At 50.7% G+C, this 20,236-nt stretch overlaps 2 protein-coding genes across 2 annotated transcripts; one reads left to right on the forward strand and one right to left on the reverse strand.

The window, feature by feature from the left end:
• Positions 1 to 2,933: 2,933 nt before the first annotated feature.
• Positions 2,934 to 4,817, reverse strand: CIAO2B (cytosolic iron-sulfur assembly component 2B). The gene is made up of 5 exons (XM_066348671.1): positions 4,619 to 4,817; positions 4,388 to 4,465; positions 4,002 to 4,127; positions 3,520 to 3,565; positions 2,934 to 3,146 (listed from the first exon to the last, which is right to left on the reverse strand). The coding sequence occupies exons 1-5, from the start codon at positions 4,766 to 4,768 to the stop codon at positions 3,049 to 3,051; spliced, it is 498 nt and encodes a 165-aa protein (XP_066204768.1). The 5' UTR covers positions 4,769 to 4,817; the 3' UTR covers positions 2,934 to 3,048.
• Positions 4,818 to 7,738: 2,921 nt separating this feature from the next.
• On the forward strand, positions 7,739 to 20,054 carry CES2 (carboxylesterase 2). The gene is made up of 12 exons (XM_066349058.1): positions 7,739 to 7,884; positions 13,080 to 13,284; positions 14,158 to 14,299; positions 14,813 to 14,946; positions 15,027 to 15,285; positions 16,553 to 16,651; positions 16,904 to 17,044; positions 17,159 to 17,239; positions 17,489 to 17,633; positions 18,044 to 18,181; positions 18,776 to 18,848; positions 19,315 to 20,054. The coding sequence occupies exons 1-12, from the start codon at positions 7,809 to 7,811 to the stop codon at positions 19,499 to 19,501; spliced, it is 1,680 nt and encodes a 559-aa protein (XP_066205155.1). The 5' UTR covers positions 7,739 to 7,808; the 3' UTR covers positions 19,502 to 20,054.
• Positions 20,055 to 20,236: the final 182 nt, after the last annotated feature.

Here is a 20,236-nt window from a genome sequence, read left to right on the forward strand (position 1 = left end):
GGTTTCCCCTCTGGTAATCTGAGCTCTTGACCTCAGCAGTGTTTCTTCCTTGCCATGGGAACTGCATCTACATTGAGCCACTCAGGCCCCAGGCATTCCCCAACAGGGCAGATACACCCAACTCAAGCCTAGGTATGGCCTGGGGCCCCAGGAACCAAGACCAGGACATGACCTTCAGACACCCCTACTCCCACTTTCTGATCCCAGCTTTCTGGACAGCCTGACCTCCAATCCCAGCTCTGCCCCTCCCTAGCCATTTCATCTCTGCCCCATTTATCTTGGCTGAGCCTCAGTTTCCTCCTGTGTAGAATAGGGATAACGTCTTCCTGGGGGTTGTTATAAGATATAAATAAAATACACTGGTTGGCACATGTCTGGCATATAGTAGTATCTCAATAAGAACTTCTTTTTTCCATGCTTGGTTAAATACGGCAGGTTGAGTGAATCCGTGGGCCCTGTCCTGTTTCTTCTTTCCAGCTTTTGTTCTGTCCTCTCCAGAATTGTAGTCTTCCCAGAAGGGCAGATACCTCTCCTCTCTCTCATAGCCATCTTCTCTCTGAGGGACCCCCACACCCTCCTACTTCCCTTGGGTAGCAAAATGTTACAAAGCAGACTTGGCGGGGGTTCAGTGTCCTCAGCTTTCCTCACACAACAGCCCCCACACCCCAGTTCCTCTGTTTTAAGACTCAATTCATTCCACTGACTTCTACTAAGTACCTATTGTGCCCTCAGACCCTTGTGCTGTGGGCATAATGATAAGCAAAAGTCCACATAGCTGGCCATGTTCATACATGTCATGTAGTCCCTATAGCTCTCACTTAGCTATAATTTGTTATTCTCATTTTGTAGACATGGTAACTGAGGCCTGAGAAGTCATAGGCCAGAAATAGCAGAGCCAGACACACCTGGTAGAAGGATTTAGGGACCTGAAACTCACCCCTCCACACACATACCCTGTACCCATGTCCTCAGACAGCAGCTGGGTTCCAGAAAGTTCCCTGGGCATTAGCTCAGGATTCACAGATGGTGTCCCTGAAGGCAGCCAGGGGCCAGGCACGGATGAGTCAAGACTGACAAGCGGACTGATAACGCCAGCTGTGACATGATCAGCTTGATATCCCTTGCCCACTGAGGCCTGACTGCCGGGACCAGCTGAATGACTCAGTGACACCTGCCTCCCCATGACCAAATTAACAAAGGCACCACAGACCCTTTAGAGAGATCAGGGCTGTCCGTGCAAAGATAGATATACACATGATGAAGCTGACAGCCAGGTATTGGTGGTGGCGAAGGCTCCCTGGGGCCTGAGGGGCCCTGGCTTGTCACCATGCCTCTCTGGAGCACTGAGTTTCTCCACCTGTGGAAATAGGGGTACAATGCCTGAAAGATCCACTGAAATGGGCCCGGATCCATTTTAAATCTCTATAGAACAGTCCCAAGCAATTGTCATGACGATGCCCACATAACACATGAAGAAACAGGGCCATCTGTGCTGATGGCTTCACCTCTCTGAGCTTGGGCAGCCAAATCTTGGTCACTAGGTGACAAAGCCACTCCCTCCTGAAATGGGGGGGGGGGGAGGGTGTGGACATAGGCCATTCCATCCAGGCAACAGCGCCCCCTGCCAGCTGAGCTGTACCTGATAAACTGCTTAGGTTCCTCTTGACTCCATAGCTGGACGTCTTGGGGAGTAAATTACTTATTCTAGAAGCTTATTTCCTCACTTGCAAAATAGCAATAATAAAGAATAGCAACTGTGACATAAATTGAATCAAGAATTTCCCGACTAGGTTGAATACATCAAGTTCCTCCCACGACAGGCTCAATGTTGTCAGCAGGCCCTCAGCCCTCAGATTTGCCAAATGTACCAGCTCCCTGCTGAGGCCTATGAAGGTCTCTGCCCACAGTCACATCTGAGCCTCAGCAAGGATAAGGTGGGCAGGGCAAGGCTTTTAAAAATATCCTCATTTATCCTCAGAGCAAGAAACTGAGGCAGGGAATCACATCTTACAGCTCCTAACTGGATAATAAGGTCTAAGCCCCAGGATCTTTCTTGGTCACAGGGCTGGCAGAGGCAGAGGCCCAGACCTGAGCACCTGGAGTGACACACATTTCCAGGGGGCTGGTGGAAAAGGTGTTTCAGGTTTAGCAGAAAAATCTATGGTCACTGCCCAGACCAGGGGACTAGACTGAGCATCACGGGACAAGCTGACATCATACAGCTGATAGATGCTAAAGGAAACAGACAGCACTCCTTGGCAAAGTTTTCATTAATAAACTCAAATCTGAACTCAATCAACTTCTAGTTTACAGGAAACAGAGCAAACAAAGGAACAAATCAGATTGTGGTACTTCTCGAGGACAACTCACCTGGACTTTTCAAAAAAGTCAGTATCAAGAAAGATAAAAAGGTGGGAGTTGGGAAGAGAGATACCAAACGCAAATTGAACCTGATTGGAGCCTTGATTGGAGCCTGATTAAAAAAACAACTATGAATGATGTTTTAGAGGAATTCATATGCAACAGGATATTATTGATAGGCGGTGAATTGTTCATTTTTTGACCAGATAATAGTACAACGATTATACATGCTTACTCTTAAGAAACGCAGGATGAAGTACTACTTAGATGTGAAAGGCCATGTGTCTTCAGGTTACTGTAAAATATATTTATATTATACACACATGTAAATGAAGCCAGTGCCACAACATATTAACAACTGTTGAATCCAGGTGGTGAGTATACAAATGTGTTTGCTATACTACTCTTTCCAATTTCTTTGGTATACTTGCAACTTCTCCATTAAGAGAAAAAATTTTAAATGACCTGCATCTAATTGACATAGCCTATACAGGCACTCATTATGACAGCCCACACACCCCCAAAACCCAAGTGCTAGCCCCAAGATGAAAGACTCTGAGGCACACAGGATAATGAATATAAATTAAGGGTTTATTACAAAATGCAAAGTGTTAATTTCTCACTGTCGGTAATTCAAAAAAAACAAGGCCATGAGCCCTGGGTGAGGCTGGGGGCAAAAAGCCAGGCTCAAGAGCGAGCTGACAGGCACTGGTTCACAACCTCCAGTAGGTGAGCATTCTCCAGGGCAGCTGCCACCCGCTCCTTATCCGCAAGTTGCTTGTTCACTAGATGAGAAGGAGGAAGTGGTAAAATATATATACATACCCCTAACAACAAGGCCCCACCATCATCTCCTTCCCAGGATCCCAAGCCTCGATCAGGCTGCTGCCACCACTTGAACCCACACCTGGGACCCTTCTACCTCTGCCTCGTACTATGAAGCCTTATACACCCTGGTCCTGTGTAGTTAGGAGAGGGAGAGGACAGAAATGGGGGAACATAGTAAACACAGGAGACTCAAGTCAGTCCAGCTTCAGTCTAGGCTACCACCTCCATCGAGGAGTCACTCACGTACCAGCCCCCCTCCCCTTGCACCCCAAACCACCATGGCAAGAGGGAAGCCTCAGGGCCAATGCCTCAACACCAGCCCACACTTACCGGCATGCTCTGAGGCATGGGTCCCTGGTGTAATGTGGACATCCATCTGGGAGGGAGGTAGACAGAGACTGAGCACTCGACCACCCGTCTACCAGTTCTTCCTCTCCCCCACTCACCACCTCCTAATCATCCCTCTGGATTCTGGCCCTTTCAGTACAACCAAAACCTACCCATAGACACTCCATTTCCACCCAAAAGACTGGCCAACTGCTGTTACTTAAAGGCCAGCCTGTGCCCCACCCCTGCTCCAAACCTACTTACAGCTCCCTACCGCCCTTCCTGACACACTCCTCCCTCCTTGTCTGCACTTTCCAGCTCCGGCCTCTATTCTTGTTGTCACACTCACCTGGAAAGCCTCCTCCAGTTTCACCTCTGTTAGCTGGGGTCCCTCCAGGTCTCTGATATCCGTGTTCATGTTCTTCATGTTCTCCCCAGTAGCAGGTAATTACACTTCCCCCACGCCCAGCACTGTTTTAACCTACCTTGAAACGCTGAGGAAGAGATCGCAGAAGCTTGACTTTGATGGACAGGCCAATAAGGGTAGCCATGCTGCAGTGAGGAATGGTGGGGGTGAAGGCCACCGCCACCGTGCTCTCGGGGTCGCTCACCTGGTTGGAGGTGGGATGTCAGAATCTTGGCCCTTTCAACTTGGAGCCCCTCTTCTTAGTTTGTTGCTTCAGGTAAGCCGTCCAACCTCTTTGGGCCTCAGTACCCCCATCCATAAAATAGGCACAACAATCTCCCCCCCCCCTCCCAAAGAACCCCTGAGGAGTCCCTGAGCTGAGAGAATCACAGTCCTTTAGCGCATAGCTGAACCTTTCTGACTCTCCCGAACAAGTCACTCCCCTCGGATGCTGGCTTGACTCACCTGAACCCGGACTTGCTCTACAACGTTCAATTCTTCTAGCGTCAGTGGATGCTCCGGATCATTGATGGAGCGAATCAGATGTGGCAAGTGAAGGAAAAGGGATCTGCGCCTTCCCCCACTCACAACCCTCCGCCAGGAATGCCCGGCTCCGATACAGCTCTACTACTATTGGACATCCCTTCATCCCCCTCCCAGGCTCCCGCGAACCCGCCCGGCCCGGCAGCGGCGGATATCGAAGATCTCCCGCGCGTCGATGCTGTCTGGAACCTGCTCGTCCTCCTCGCCCGCGGTCACCGGCCGCTCCCCAGAGCGCTCGTAGATGAGGGGGTTGGCATTCTCCAGAAGTCCGCCCCCCACCCCGCCGCCGCCACCGCCCACCATCGCGGTACCGCTGCAGGCCACCCTTGGCGTGCACTTCCGCTTCTAACGGCACACTTCCGGGGAACGGGAAGGAGGCGGGGCGGGGCGACGGGGTCGCGCGAGGGACATATGGTCCTACGAGTACTCTTGCCTAGGGTTTGGGAAAGGGAGGTGGCCTCTATGTGCTCTCCACACGGACCCTGTAGGTGTGACCGTGCCAGAAAGGGTACAGAGAAGGCGGCGCTGGGCGGTGCAAGCCTTATCGTGCTGGATTCGGGGACACTGAAGACCGGACTGAAATTGAGCCTGGCGTAGGTTCAGGCATCATTTCCTTCGAGAAGTCTGCCCCGTGGGCTGGGCGGGCGCTCCCGTGCGCAGAGTTACCTCTGTCCCTGGCACAGTTCACTGCGTTTCGGAACCTCCCGGCGACGCGCCTGCATCACCCGCTATACCTTGGGCCGGAGAGTTTCCTGCCGGGTCCCCAAAGCACAGGCGAAAAGGCGTCCTTTAACCGTTTGTTGAATGAATAAATAACCGTGAACTTGGCCCTGGCCGGTTGGCTCAGTGGTAGAGCGTCGGCCTGGCGTGCAGAAGTCCCGGGTTCGATTCCCGGCCAGGGCACACAGGAGAAGCGCCCATCTGCTTCTCCACCCCTCCCCCTCTCCTTCCTCTCTGTCTCTCTCTTCCCCTCCCGCAGCCAAGGCTCCACTGGAGCAAAGATGGCCCGGGTGCTGAGGATGGCTCTGTGGCCTCTGCCTCAGGCGCTAGAGTGGCTCTGGTCACAACATAGCAACGCCCAGGATGGGCAGAGCATCGCCCCCTGGTGGGCAGAGCTTCGCCCCTGGTGGGCGTGCCGAGTGGATCCCGGTGTCCCCATTTCCAGCTTCAGAAAAATACAAAATAAATAAATAAATAAATAAATAACCGTGAACTTGATCTTGGCAGGAGGTGGAGAGAGAGGAAGCCACGGGGCTGGGGTTGGGAGTGTTTTTTAAGATAAGTGCCATGGTCTTGTGTGCATTTCAAAAGCTCGAGGAGGAAGGGGGACAGCAGAGACCCTCAGATCAGGGACAGACAATAAGGGGATGAAGAACCTTAAAGGCAGACCCAAGAGACATCCCTGAAAGTGTGATAAGGTACCAAAGAACTGTAAAACTTAGTATTGGCAACGCCATTTTAAAGAGGAAAAGTCAGGCTTCTTGTCCCCTCTTTTCTTTAGAGAATGGAAGGAGAAGGATGTGGGAGTTTCCTGGCTTACAAGGATGACTGGGTCATTTAGTTTAACTATAGTTCTCTGAAAGAATAAAGGTTATCTGAAGAACTTCCTTTCCCTTTCAATAAGGGACAATATTTACATATCTACACTGATTTTAACTCTTCCTCCCTTCCTGGAATCCTGAGAGTAACATATACCTCTAGACCAGTGGTAGACAACCTGGTCCTTACCGCCCAGTAGTGGGCGTTCCAGCTTTCATGGTGGGCAGTAGCAGAGCAACCAAAGTATAAATAAATTAAAAAGATAGATTTAACTATAGTAAGTTGTTTTATAAAGATTTATTCTGCCAAACATAGCAAAAATCCAACATAAAGTACTTGGTAAGTAATTATTATTATATGCTTTAACTTGCTGTAACTCTGCTTTATAAATTTTATAAAGTTACTTCCTTACTTTATAAATCAGCATTACTGTGGAACTGGTAGGTGGTTAGAAAATTTTACTACTAACAGAGATACAAAAGTGGGCAGTAGGTATAAAAAGATTGACTACCCCTGCTGTAGACAAAGGAATGGGAGGTAGACACTTAAAGATTTGTGGATGTCTTTGATATGTAAAACGACATCACTATTGTGTTACCTTGTAAGTTTTAATATGTAGGAATGTTTTTATAGATCCTATAGACGAATGTTGTAAGTTTATTGTGTCATGCTCCCCCTTCTTTTCCCCCAACCTATATACGATCAAGTCTATATAACTAGCTCCAGGGCTAGTTTGCACACACACGATTTGAGTTAGCTATACCCTATGTAAGTCATATGCAGCCGGCTTATTAATAAATCTACTCCTAAAAATTCTTCTGTATCCTGCCTTGGTGTCTCTATGTAAACCCGCAGAATATAACAAAAGCAAGGAGAAACTTTCAGGATGAAAGGCAGTCACACTTCCAGCCTTTTCTCCTGTGTCTCCCATCACCCTGAATGCAGGTTGTTCCCATTTCTCTATCAATGAGATTTTTTTATTATTATTATTTGAGATGGGGAGGGAGACAGAGTAAAAGGCGTCAACTCATAGTTGCTTCACTTTAGTTCTTCATTGATTACTTTTCATACGTGCCTTGACCTTTTGTGCCTTGACCCTGGTGCTCAAGCAGAGCTGGTGAACCATGGTCAAGCCAGTGACCTTTGGACTCAAGCGAGCTTGGGCTTCAAGTCAGTGACCATGGTATCATGTCAGTGATCCCGTGCTCAAGCAGCGACCTCAGGGTTTTGAACAGGGGACCTCACCGTTTTGGGTGGAGGTTGTATCCAGTGCACCACCCCAGTCAGGCTATCAATGGGAATCTTGATCGTACACCTCTTCAAGAGTTTCCCTGGGTTCCTGTCCTGGCCCTCTCCTCTCCTCTTCTCCCCTCTTTTCCCTTCATCTCCTCTTTTCCTCCCCTCTCCTCCCTTTTCTTCCCTTCACTCCTTCCCTATCCTGACCCAGAACACCGTAGTCAGGCCTGTGATTATAAGGACAGTGAACTCAGGTTTGAGGAGAAGGTTCCTGGTATCAAGGAGGGGCTGCAGAAGCCTTGAGGACCCTTCCAAGGGGGCCCAAGGGAGCCTGAGCAGTGACAGCTCAGGGAAGCGGCTGTGCCAATGCCTGCCTACTGCTGCCTTTGCCAGTTCTGTGCCCCGCTCCTGCCAAACCCACCTCTCGTCAGCTGAGCGATGCTCCTGCCTACTCCCTGCCCAGTCCAAACTCCGGACCTGAGGGAGGTACACACTGATTCCCGGAGGGGCAGGACCTTGGACAGTCTCTCCGTGAGGGAAGAGCAGTGTGCCCCGCTGTGAGCCGACCATGCAGCTGGACCGACTTTGCGTGAAGCTGAATGCGGTGGCCTGTGGACTTCTACTTCTCTTCCTCCGGGGCCAAAGTAAGGCTCCTGCGGGGATTGGGATGGGGGGCCGACAGGGACCGCGTTGGACTTGCCAAAGTCTGCAGAGGCAGGACCTGAGGCTGCGGGTGGGAAGGCGCCAAGGAGGAGGGAGCCGGTGGAGAGCTGTAGCTTGGGAGCCCTGCGCCAGACACAAGGCTCGCCACTGTCCGGGGTGGACCCCCTGAGACGCAGAGAGGGCTGTGTCCGGAGCCACACAGCATTGAGGGGTGAGCGGGCTGGAGAGGCTCTCAGGAGAGCCTCGGGACATTTCTTTCCTAGTGTTTGAAGAGCTGGGGCTGCCCGCGGGTAATAACAGTATCTTTCCGCTGCTGTTTGGCTCTGGTATTGCGCTTTTGGCTGAAGACTCCCTGGCACCCACTGAGCGCCCCTCCAAAGGGGCCCGGGGCAAAGTAACTGGCCTCTGGGAACCAGGCTCCAGAAGCCCCCAGCCAGCTGTATGCTAAAGCCTATGGACAGGCCCCCTTGTCCTCTGCCTCCCTCTCATGGCCCACCCCATGGGGCTTCTGTCCTATCTTCTGGCTGACCAGGCTCTCAGAAGTCTCCAGGACCTTCCAGCACAATGTTCTACTGTGCCTCTAATACGTCGGGTTTTGTTTTTTTTTTCCTAAACGTTTATTTATTGATTTTAGTGAGAGGAGAGGAGAGATAGAGGGACAGGAACATCATCTGTTCCTGTAACTGACTGGGGATGGAACTGGCAATCTCTGCACTCCTGGAGGCTTCTGTAAGCAACCCAGCTATCCAGCCAGGGCACTAACACCTTTCTGAAGCTCCCGGAGGGTTGAGGCTCCCGTCGGCCACAGAGCAGGAGGGACTCCCCATCTGACCAGATAGAATAATATAACAAACCCAATGTACCCATGATCTACCTTTAAAATTTTTTTATTTTTATTTATTTTGAGAGAGAGATGAGAAGCATCCACTCCTAGTTGCTTCACTTGAGTTGTTCATTGATTGCTTATCATATGTGCCTTGACCTGGAGGCTCAAGTGGAGCCAGCGACCTTGGGATCATGTTGATGGTCCTGTGCTGAAGCCAGGGACCCTGCCCTCAAGCTGGCGAACTAAGAGTTTTCCTGTGCTCAAGCTGAGGAGCCTGTATTGAAGCCCACGAGTTCAGGGTTTGAAACCGGAGACCTTGGCGTTGTCCCAGGTGAATGCTCTATCCACTGTACCGCCACCACTCAGGCCCCGTGACCCACCTTTAACAACTATGAAAATCTCATGTTTGTCTGCACTGCCACCTCTTCCTCACACCATTATTTGAAATAAATCCCAAACATCACATCTGTACATTTTTCATCATGTCCTACTTTAAAAAAATATAAATGTAATCAAATATCTATCCAAATGTTCTTATTTCAGATTACCTCAGAGGTTTTTTTTTTTTGGGGGGGGGGGTGTAAAAATCAGGATTCAAATAAGGTTTATTCTTTGAAAATTGATGATGTGTTTTTTTGTTGTTGTTGTTGTTTTTTTAACAGAGACAGAGTCAGAGTGAGGGATAGACAGGGACAGACAGACAGGAACGGAGAGATGAGAAGCATCAATCATTAGTTTTTCGTTGCGCATTGTGACACCTTAGTTGTTCATTGATTGCTCTCTCATATGTGCCTTGACCACGGGCCTTCAGCAGACCGAGTAACCCCTTGCTTGAGCCAGCAACCTTGGGTCCAAGCTGGCGACCTTGGGGTCTCGAACCTGGGTTCTTCCGCATCACAGTCTGACGCTCTATCCACTGCGCCACCGCCTGGTCAGGCTGTTTTATTTTTTTGAATAACAGCTTTGAGAAATAATTCACACAGCTTACCATTCACTCATTTAAAGTGTACAATTCAACAGTTTTTAGTATATTCACAGAGTTCACCACATCAATTCCCTTTCCCCCCAAACCTCAGCCCCAGGCAACCACCAATCTGCTTTCTGTCTAGATATGCCAGTTCTGAACATTTCATGTAAATGGACTCATCCAATATGTGGTCCTTTGTGACTGGCTTCTTTCACTGAAAGAAAATTTATCCATTTTGTAGCATATTCAATACTTCTTTTTATTCCACTGGTTAGATATGAACATTTTATAGATCTATTTATTAGTAAACAGACATTTGGATTGTTTCTACTCTTTGGCCATTTAAATAATCCTGCTATCAGCATTTGGGTACAATTTTTTTGTGTGGACATATGTTTTCAATTCCCTTGGGTTGTTGGATCATAGGTCAACTCTATGTTTAACATTTGCAGAACTGCCAGGTCCCGCTCCCCCTCCCCTAGCTCCTGCACCATCTTACCTTCTCACCAGCAATGTATGAAGGTTCCTGTTTTTCCACATCCTTACCAATATTTGTTATTATTTATTTTTTGATGTGTTTCATGAGTCTCTTTCAACCTTCAGATTCCTCCTCTGTTTCTCTTTTATTCTTCTTGTAATTTTGTTGTTGTGTTGAAGGAAGCAGTTTATTTGCTCTGGAGAGGATCCCAGAGTTTGGGTTTTGCTGATTGAGTCCCGATGGTGTCTTATTAACCATTTCTCTGCCCCCTCTATGCCTGTAAACTTGTATTTATATTCTAGAGGCTTGATCAGATCCAGGTTTTAGGTGTTGATTTGCTTTGTTTGGGGGCAAGACTCCTTCATATTTGGTGTTGTGGACTTCTGTAGGAAAATGGCTGGGAATTAGACTGTTTTCCTGAGACAAGTCTTTGGTGCGGACTTTGGAACACCAAGTTCTGCAGGGGCAGAACTCTGCCCTTGCAAGCACTGATAAGATTGTTTAAAGCAGGGTTCTCAAACTCACGGCCCGCGGGCTGCATGCAGCCCGCCGAACAATTTTGTGCGGCCCGCAGACTAATCCAAATATTTTGAACTTCGTGGATTAGTCTGCGGGCCGCACAAAATTGTTCGGCGGGCCGCATGTGGCCCGCGGGCTGCGAGTTTGAGACCCCTGGTTTAAAAGAAACAGTTGATTGCTATGACCTTTTCCCTACATACCTGAAAGGTATTAATTAATTACTTTTCTCTGCACCTGAACCCAGGCTACTAATTTGCTTGATGAGCAAAGACACGAATAAATACAATGAGGCTGCAGAGATCTAAGCTCTCAGTCCTAGAGGCTGGGACTCCCCTGTACCCATTTTTTCTGTATGTTGTGTCTTGTGTGTTTTTTCTTAAGTCCAGCAGCACCTTCTTTTCGTGCACACCAATTGCTGAGCTGGTTGCAGCCGACTTCCAATAGAAACATTCAATGTCTGATTGTTTTACTTTTTTTGCGACGAATTTTTGACATCACAGGTTTCAATATGCATTTCTCTTAACATGAGTGAGGTGAACATCTCTTCACTTGTGTAAGAGCCTTTTATGCCTGACCAGGTGGTGGTGCAGTGGGTAGAGCGTTGGCCTGTGACTCTGAGGACCCAGGTTCAAACCCTGAGGTGGCTTGAGCGTTGAATCAGAGACATGACCCCATGGTCGCTGGCTTGAGCCCAAAAGTTGCTGGCTTGAGCCCAAAAGTCACTGGCTTGAACAAGGGGTCATTGGTTCAGCTGGAGCTACCTGGTCAAGGCACATGTAAGAAAGCAATCAATGAACAACTAGGGTGCCGCAATTATGAGTTGATGCTTCTCATCTCCCTTCCTGTCTGTCTCTGTCTCTCTCCCTCTCACTAAAAAAAAAAAAGAAAAGGAAAAAAGTATTTTATTCTGTTTGAACATATTTTTTTCACCATTTCATGTTCTTTTTTTTTTTATATATATATTTTTTACAGAGAGAGTGAGTGAGAGAGAGGGATAGACAGGGACAGACAGACAGGAACAGAGAGAGATGAGAAGCATCAATCATTAGTTTTTCATTGCGCGTTGCAACACCTTAGTTGTTCATTGATTGCTTTCTCACATGTGCCTTGACTGTGGGCCTTCAGCAGACCGAGCAACCCCTTGCTGGAGCCAGCGACCTTGGGCTCCAGCTGGTGGGCCTTGCTCAAACCAGATGAGCCCGCACTGAAGCTGGCGACCTTGGGGTCTCGAACCTGGGTCCTTCCGCATCCCAGTCCGACGCTCTATCCACTGCGCCACCACCAGGTCAGGCCCATTTCATGTTCTTTCACCAAATATGCACAGCTGGCATATTTCTTATTTATTTGTTGAAATTGGCTCTTTCTCTGTTAGGTAGCTTTCAATCATTTTCTCCTTCCCTGATCCCCACAGCAAGTCAGGCTGTGCTTCTTGCATTCTAGGCACAGCTGTACTTCTCTTTTGTTCGTTTGTTTGTTTGTTTGTTTTTGTGTGATAGAGACAGAAAGAATCAGAGAGAGGGACAGATAGGGACAGACAGACAGGAAGGGAAAGAGATGAGAAACATCGATTCTTTGTTGTGGTTCCTTAGTTGTTCATTGATTGCTTTCTCATATGTGCCTTGACCGTGGGGCTACAGCAGACCGAGTGACCCCTTGCTCGAGCCAGCAACCTTGTACTCAAGCTGGTGAGCCTTGCTCAAACCAGATGAGCCCGCGCTTAAGCTGGCGACCTCGGGGTCTCAAACGTGGGTCCTCCACATCCCAGTCCGATGCTCTATCTGCTGCACCACCGCCTGGTCAGGCTTTTTTTTTTTTTTTTTAGATTTTATTTATTCATTTTAGAGAGAGGGAACACACAGAGAGAGAGAGAGAGAGAGAGAGAGAGAGAGAAGGGGGGAGGAGCAGAAAGGATCAACTCCCATATGGCTGCACTTCTCTTTTGTAGTTCTCATAATATCACTCTTTGTTTGGAGGATGTTTTCTTCATGGCACTTCTTGCCACCTAGAGCATGAGATCCCTAAGAAAAGCATCCCTGTCTGTCCAATTCACACAGTGCTCCTCCTCCTTATATGGCTGGGCACAGTCAGTGGAAAGGATACTCTCACCCCCATTAAGCTCATGTGACCACTTGCCTGTAACTCTTTGATGCCAAGCCCCAAGGAGCCTCACTGAGTGTGGTGGGAGAGGCTGGGGCTAGACTCAGTGAAGGCAATAAGGGGTTGGAAGTCCAGGCAAGGTTATAAGCTGGAAATTTATAAAGCAGAGGTTTATAAATCAGGGTCCCTTGAGCTGAACTGAGGATGGGAAGGAGGCAGCAACATCAGTAATCTGTGAGGGCAGCTGATTGGTTGGACTCAGCCCTGATAATCATTTCTCCGCCCACAGGCCAGGACTCTGCCAGCCCCATCCGGACTACGCTCACGGGGCAGGTGCGGGGGAGCCTCGCCCACGTGAAGGGCACCAGTGTGGGGGTCCACATCTTCCTGGGAATTCCCTTTGCCAAGCCTCCTCTGGGACCACTGCGATTTGCACCTCCTGAGCCCCCTGAACCTTGGAGTGGTGTAAAGGATGGGACTACCAACCCAGCCATGTAAGCAGGGCGTCCAGGGCACTGCAAGCCTTGGACTGGAGGGGACTCTGAGTTCTGGGCTGGGTTGCATTTGTCATTTCATCCAAACCCCCACAGTCAGTTTTCTGAGTTCAGTGGGTTCTCACATGCATTTTTCTGATGTGCCTGCTGAGATTTGAAAAGGTGAAGTAACTTTCCCAGGCTCAGGGCTTAGCATTCAAAGGGCACTAGTTCCTGCTGACAGGATGAGCAGGGACTCACATCTCCCTAGGATCTAGTTATGCCAACTGTTCTCTGCCACCGGGGGAGGTGGCCCTGGGAGAGGTTTGGGTTGGTTCTATGAACCTTGCAGAAGCCACTGACTCCAGCAGCAGATACTGAAGATCCCTGAGTTGAGTGAACCTTGTACTCTGCACAGTCACTGTACCGACCAGTAGGCCCAGTGCCATTGGCCAAGGGGCATGTGTATGTTCTTTCAACTGGAAACTGTGTGAGAGTGATGAGGTTCCCTGAAAGCCAGGCCTGAGATGTGAAACGTCCTATTGCCCTTCTCATGAGAAATTTACATCCATTCATTCAAGCAACGCATATATGTGGGCTACTCTCTGTTCCAGGCCTGACTTGGCACAGGGATACAGTGGTGAATGTCAACACATGCAACCTCAGGAGGATTAAAATTCAAGGCTCTTAAAATCTTGAGGCCTCCCTGGAAGATTGGACTCCATCCCAGCTTCCTCAGAGCCTGTAGCTTACAGAAGGGCTTTAGGGAAGGTCCATGTGTGAACAGGGTATCTGGGCAAATGGGACTAAGGGTAGCTGGGAGCAAACCTGGGCCCGGGATCTGGTTCTGGCCACAGCACAGCCCCAGTACTGACAGCCTGCCATGGCCACCAGGTGTCTGCAGGACATCAGTGACAGACGTATGGTGCACCTGAAGCTGCAGAATCTGAACCAGCCTTCCATTTCCATGTCCGAAGACTGCCTCTACCTCAATATCTACACACCTGCTCATACCCACAAGGGCTCCAACCTGCCTGTGAGTGCCGGCTCACAGCCAGCTGGAGCATGGGAGGATATTTCTTCTGCAAGAAGATAAGAAAGGACCAGATCAGGCTGGGCCATACTAGAGTGTAGACCCTGTTGAAAAGCCTCTCACTTTTAGGTCCATGAAAGTGTTTCTTAGCCTGTGTCAGCAGCTGACCTTTAAGCGCAGGGTCCCAGAACCCTGGACGCTCCTAGAGGTCAGAAGCTGTGGTCCTGGGATTGACCCAAGACTTACCCAACCAACTCATGCCCAGGAGACTAAAGTAGAGCCTGAGGACTATACTTTGACGTGGCCAGAGACCACAGCCAAGGTTTATCTGTTGGGCCAATCAGCATGGAGGACACTTTAATATGCCCAGGTCATGAGGACACCACCCATCTTGCTGGATTTCTGTCTATGTGGTTAGACATATGACAGAGCCAAAGTGGTGGTTAGTTTAGGTAGCAACCCTGGTGGGGTTTGGGCTGGGTGGGCCACATGGTATATGTGCCTTGGTTTCCCCAGGTAATGGTGTGGATCCATGGCGGTGGGTTCATGAATGGTAAGGCCTCTGAGTATAATGGCTCCGCACTGGCGGCCTTTGAGGACGTGGTGGTGGTCATTATCCAGTACCGCCTGGGTGTGCTGGGCTTCTTCAGGTAAGACTGGCACTGGACTGGGCAGCATGGGTTGAATGGAGCCAGACAGCACTATGATCCCTGTCCCTGCCACTTCTCAGCACTGGAGACGAACATGCAACTGGCAACTGGGGCTTCCTGGACCAAGTGGCCGCACTACGTTGGGTGCAGGAGAATATTGCCTTCTTTGGAGGCGACCCTGGCCGTGTCACCATTTTTGGCAGCTCTGCGGGTGGCATGAGTGTGTCCATGCACATCATGTCCCCCATGTCCCAAGGACTCTTCCATGGTGCCATCATGGAGAGTGGCGTAGCCCTGGCACCCGGTCAACTTGTCAACTCATCTGACATAGTCTCTACAGTGAGTACCCCCAACTGTAAGAAGTCCAGATCTATTCTCATTTCTCTATCTCTATCTCTATCTCTTTGTATGTGTGTATGTGTGTGTGATTTTGAAAGTGTGTTTACTGAAGCTGGGGACAGTGAAAAAAGAAATGGCTTAGGATAGAAGAAGCACAGGAGATCCCGGGCGGGGCTGCTTTGGCTCTCCAGAGACATTATAGGGAAGCAGGGAGCCCGGGCGGGGCGGCCTTGGCTCTCCAGAGACATTATAGGGAAGCAGGGAGCCCCGGCAGGGCTGCTGTCAGCTCACTGGGAAGTCAAAGAAAAGGGGCCCTTGGGGACAGGCTCAGGGGGTCAGCCGGGACAAGCTGCCGCTGTCCACTGCTCCCCTGGCTACAGGTCTGTGGGGATCCTTAGCGTTTAGGAGAGAAAAGTAAAGATACATGCCTGAGATGGAGGAAGGTCAGGGTATGCTCCCAGGACAGAAAGCACACCCCTGTTCTCATCTCTCACCTCTCAGTCTCCATTAGTCTGTCTATTAAATGGGGCTAACGCCCTGGCCAGTTGGCTCAGTGGTAGAGCATCGGCCTGGCATGTGGAAGTCCCGGGTTCGATTCCCAGCCAGGGCACACAGGAGAAGCGCGCATCTGCTTCTCCACCCCTCCCCTCTCCTTCCTCTCTGTCTCTCTCTTCCCCTCCCGCAGCCAAGGCTCCATTGGAGCAAAGATGGCCCGGGTGCTGGGGATGGCTCCATGGCCTCTGCCTCAGGTGCTAGAATGGCTCTGGATGCAACAGAGCAACGCCCCAGATGGGCAGAGCATCGCCCCCTGGTGGGCGTGCCGGGTGGATCCCGGTCGCGCATGCAGGAGTCGGACTGCCTCCCCGTTTCCAGCTTCAGAAAAATACAAAAAAAAAAAAAAAAAAAAAAAAAAAAATGGGGCTAACAAGGATTCCCCTGCCATCAGCCCTCAGGACTGCCCTCTATTTGGGGATTACTGAGGGGCTCAAGGATCAGAATCCACAGACCTTTGCCATCACAGAGTCTGAGGATGTCCTATGGCCCAAAAAACTGCTCCTCTGTGAGGTCCCCATTGTGGGTGGATGGGATAGTTCTTCTGGATGAGACCTCTGAGCATCAGGGAGGTTATAACAATTTTAAAATTGCAGGACTCCACACATGATACTTTGTGATACTTGGGGGGCATTTGTCTCCAGCTGGGGCCTTCAGCAAACTCCTTGCCCCCCCCCCCGGAAAGATGACCGACTACTGCCTCCTCTCTTTACAGATGGTGGCCAACATATCTGCCTGTGACCAGGTTGACTCAAAAGCCCTGGTGGACTGCCTGCGGGGCAAGAGTGAAGATGAGATTGTGGCCATGAGCAAGGTTGGGGGGAATGGACATGTGTGTGGAGGAAGGGGGTCTATGGGTGTGGTGATGACTTCATACTGTCCGGGCACATATATTTCCATGCCTCGGCGTCCTCAAAGCCCTGGAGGGGAGATCAAGGACAGGCCGTGCTAACCAGGCATGTGGCCTACTGGGGTAGGTGTGAGCATTCTGGGATGAGGCAGGAAAGGGTGGAAGGCACTCAGAGGGCATCAGAAAATGGGAACTTGACCTTGTATGCTCCCTCAGCACTTAAAGAGCATGCCCGGTGTGGTGGATGGGACCTTCCTGCCTAAGCACCCCCTGGAGCTGCTGGTCGCTGCTGACTTTCAGCCTGTCCCCAGCATCATTGGTGTCAACAACGATGAGTTTGGCTTTCTCATCCCCTCGGTGAGGCCCAGCCCCAGTCCCCCAGGTGCTGGAGAGCCCATTCTGTTGGGGGCCTCAGGGCTTCATAGCTCCAGGCCTAATCTAACCTTAACTTGAGACTCCCCACCTACCCAGGGCTTGGAATTCTCTGACGCCCAGAAGGTAACGGACAGACAGACACTGAAGACTGCTCTACAGAAAGTATTAGCATGGATGGTGAGGCTCCTGCAGTCCTGCCCCAATGAAGAGGGGCTCCTCTCCTATCCCAAGGCACAAGAAACCCATCCTCCAGATACCTTGTCCATGTAGTGTCCCCCACAGATAAAGTCTGGGCTCATCCCACAGGTTGGCCCCTTCCCCCAGTCTTATCCCACCCTAGAGTCCAAAGCCCTGGCCCCTGCCCCTGCTGTCTCCCTGCCCCTGTCGGCTTGCCTAACCTGACTGTTCCTAATCCACCTGGGGTAGATGTGGCCTCCTGAGTTTGGTGACCTGTTGATGGAGGAGTACCTGGGAGACAGTAGTGATCCCGAGACCCTCCAAATCCAGTTCAATGAGATGATTGGGGACAGTCTCATCGTGATCCCTGCACTCCAAGTTGCAAATTTTCATCGTGAGTACATCTATAACTAAGGCCAGACCAGCAAGAGGGCAGCTCAGAGCTCCAGGTGAGGTCTACGGGTGTCCAGGTCCCAGCCCATGTCTATTTATTGGGCCCCTAGGTGCCAGGCACTTGATGTCCCTCATCTCTGTAAATCTTCATGGCTAGTCTAAGAGACATTTCCCCCATTTTACAGATGAGAAAACTGAGGTTCAATGACCTCCAGTAACTTCCTCAGGAGTTCCAAGACCATAATTTGAACCCAGGCTCTTCCCACTGCCCCTGCTCCAGCCTGGGGCTCCCTCACCCCATCGTCCAGATTCCAGCTAGTTTGGAACCTAGCTACGTCATAACCATAGGTAATTCAAGAAAGCTCTAGGTGAGGGCCGCCATGTCACGACCTGTCCACCTCAATCCCCTAGGTTCCCATGCCCCGGTCTATTTCTTCGAATTCCAGCATCGGCCCAGCTTCTTCAAGGACAGTAAGCCAGCCTATGTGAAGGCAGACCATAGTGATCAGAAGTTCTTTGTCTTTGGAACCTTTTTCTGGAGCAACCACAGTAAGTTTTCCTGGATGGGCTCCCTCAGAGGCCCTTCATTCCCAGGATGTGGGAGGGGATGTTGGTCGGATCCCTGAGTGAGGGTCATTGCCCCCACTGTACAGATGAGGAAACTGAGACTCAGAGACAGAATGGGCTTAGGTGTCCAAGATCTTACTGCTAGAAAGGCTCAGCTAGAATTGGAGTCCAAGACTCTTCAGACTGGGGCCTGTGCACCCTCCACCTCCCCGCACCCTCACCATGGGTGTCTGGCATGGGTGCAGAGGGGGATGTTTCAAAGGCATATTGGTTTCTTAAATGCCTTTCCATTGTCAGAAGGAAGAATGTGGTCTTCTGAGCCAGGAATGAGCCTCGTGTCCAGTCAGCCAGAGGCTGGGATTAGTACCTGGGTTTGTGCAAGGGGAGGGCGTGGATGCCCAGGGCTATGGGGAACCAGCAGAGAGCCAGGTCTGGGAGGGCAGCAGAGAGCCAGGTCTGGGAGGGCAGCAGAAGAGCCAGGGGAAAGGCGGGCACGGGATGCTGAGAGTGACAGGGCATGACACTGCGGACTGGGGTTGGCCCTGATCTGGACCCTTGTCCTCTGGGTCTCCATAGTTGAAGTCACTGAGGAGGAGGAGCTGCTGAGCAGGAAAATGATGAAGTACTGGGCCAACTTTGCTCGTAATGGGTGAGATGTCGCTCCCCTACCTCAACCTCCAAGGGGGAGGGGCTTGAACCCACCTGAGGCCTGCCTTGTCTGTGGTGGTTTCATTAGCATAGATGTGTCCTTAGTTGCATGGTGGCCCCTTCCCCAGCGTCAGGACCCACATGGACAGAGAGGGGCCTTGTGAGTGCTGGACCCTTGGTCCATCTCCGGATGAGCCGGAAGGGTGCCAACAATGCTGTATGATATTACCGAGAGCCTCCCTCTGATGGGAAGGGACAACAGAACCCTGATTACTCTCCCCACTCGTGGAGCGGACGCTCTCATGAGAGGTAGTTTCTACCTATTTCTGGAAAGTTCTCCCTCTCATTCCCCAAGCCCACCTGGCCTGTTTGGCTGCCTTGCCTGACCCTAGTCAGTGTGCTCAGGTCTGGGCTTGGTGGAGCTCAGAGTGACCCTGCATTGCCCTGCCGGGAGGGCATGTCCACAGGAATCCCAACACTGAGGGGCTGCTGCTCTGGCCTGTGTACGACCAGGAGGAGAAATACCTGCAGCTGGACATACAGCCTGCAGTTGGCCGGGCCCTGAAGGCCCACAGATTGCGGTTTTGGATGAAGATCCCGCCTCAGAAGATCCAAGAGCTGATGGAAGCCAAGTGGAAGCACACAGAGCTGTAGCTCCCTGTGTCCGGGGGTGAGGGGTGGGCTTGTTTGCGGTGGGCTTTGCTGCATGAGCCCACACACATCCAAGAACCAGTAGTTTATCCCCTCCTTCACATAACCATTCACTCATCCATCCATCCTTCTGGCAAATGTTTATTAAGAACCTATTAAGTGACATTAGTTGCTGAGCCTGCCACAGGCCCCGCTTGTTAGGCACATTCAATAAATCCTGCTGCAAAGCTGCGGAAGGGCAGATGCCAGTGGAATTTCACTTCCCCAATTCCCCTCTGGACTTGGGCCCCATCCTCTCTTCCTCGCCTCCACCCCTTCACCACCCTCTCTCCTCTCCCTTGGAAGGGAGTCCTTTGGGGCATGTTGCCCACATCTGGCTTTCAGCAATCCCTACATGTCTTCATATCTGTAAGTGTCCAGTGGAAAACCTGGACACCAGAAGTCTGGGAGCTCTGAGGTCTCGGCCCCGGAGGCTACCAATACTGAGAATGTACAGTCTCTGTCCCCACCCAGTACCCTCCGAGATTAAATGTCATGTATCATTGAATTTAAACAACTCACAGAGGTGCCCAACTTGATTTTGTGTAAGAAGCAGGAATGGGCTTGTCCAGGGGCCCCTGGAGCCTGAGGCAGCCGCGTGGTGGCCAGGATAACCAGACGGGCTCCTTCGTTGCCTGCCTCCTGAAGTTTGCCTTTGTTCTTAGTGGTTCTGTGACACTGTAGGGTCCAAACATACAT

The sequence above is a fragment of the Saccopteryx leptura genome, chromosome 9 (assembly GCF_036850995.1).
Source record: "Saccopteryx leptura isolate mSacLep1 chromosome 9, mSacLep1_pri_phased_curated, whole genome shotgun sequence".
NCBI classification, from domain to species: domain Eukaryota; kingdom Metazoa; phylum Chordata; class Mammalia; order Chiroptera; family Emballonuridae; genus Saccopteryx; species Saccopteryx leptura.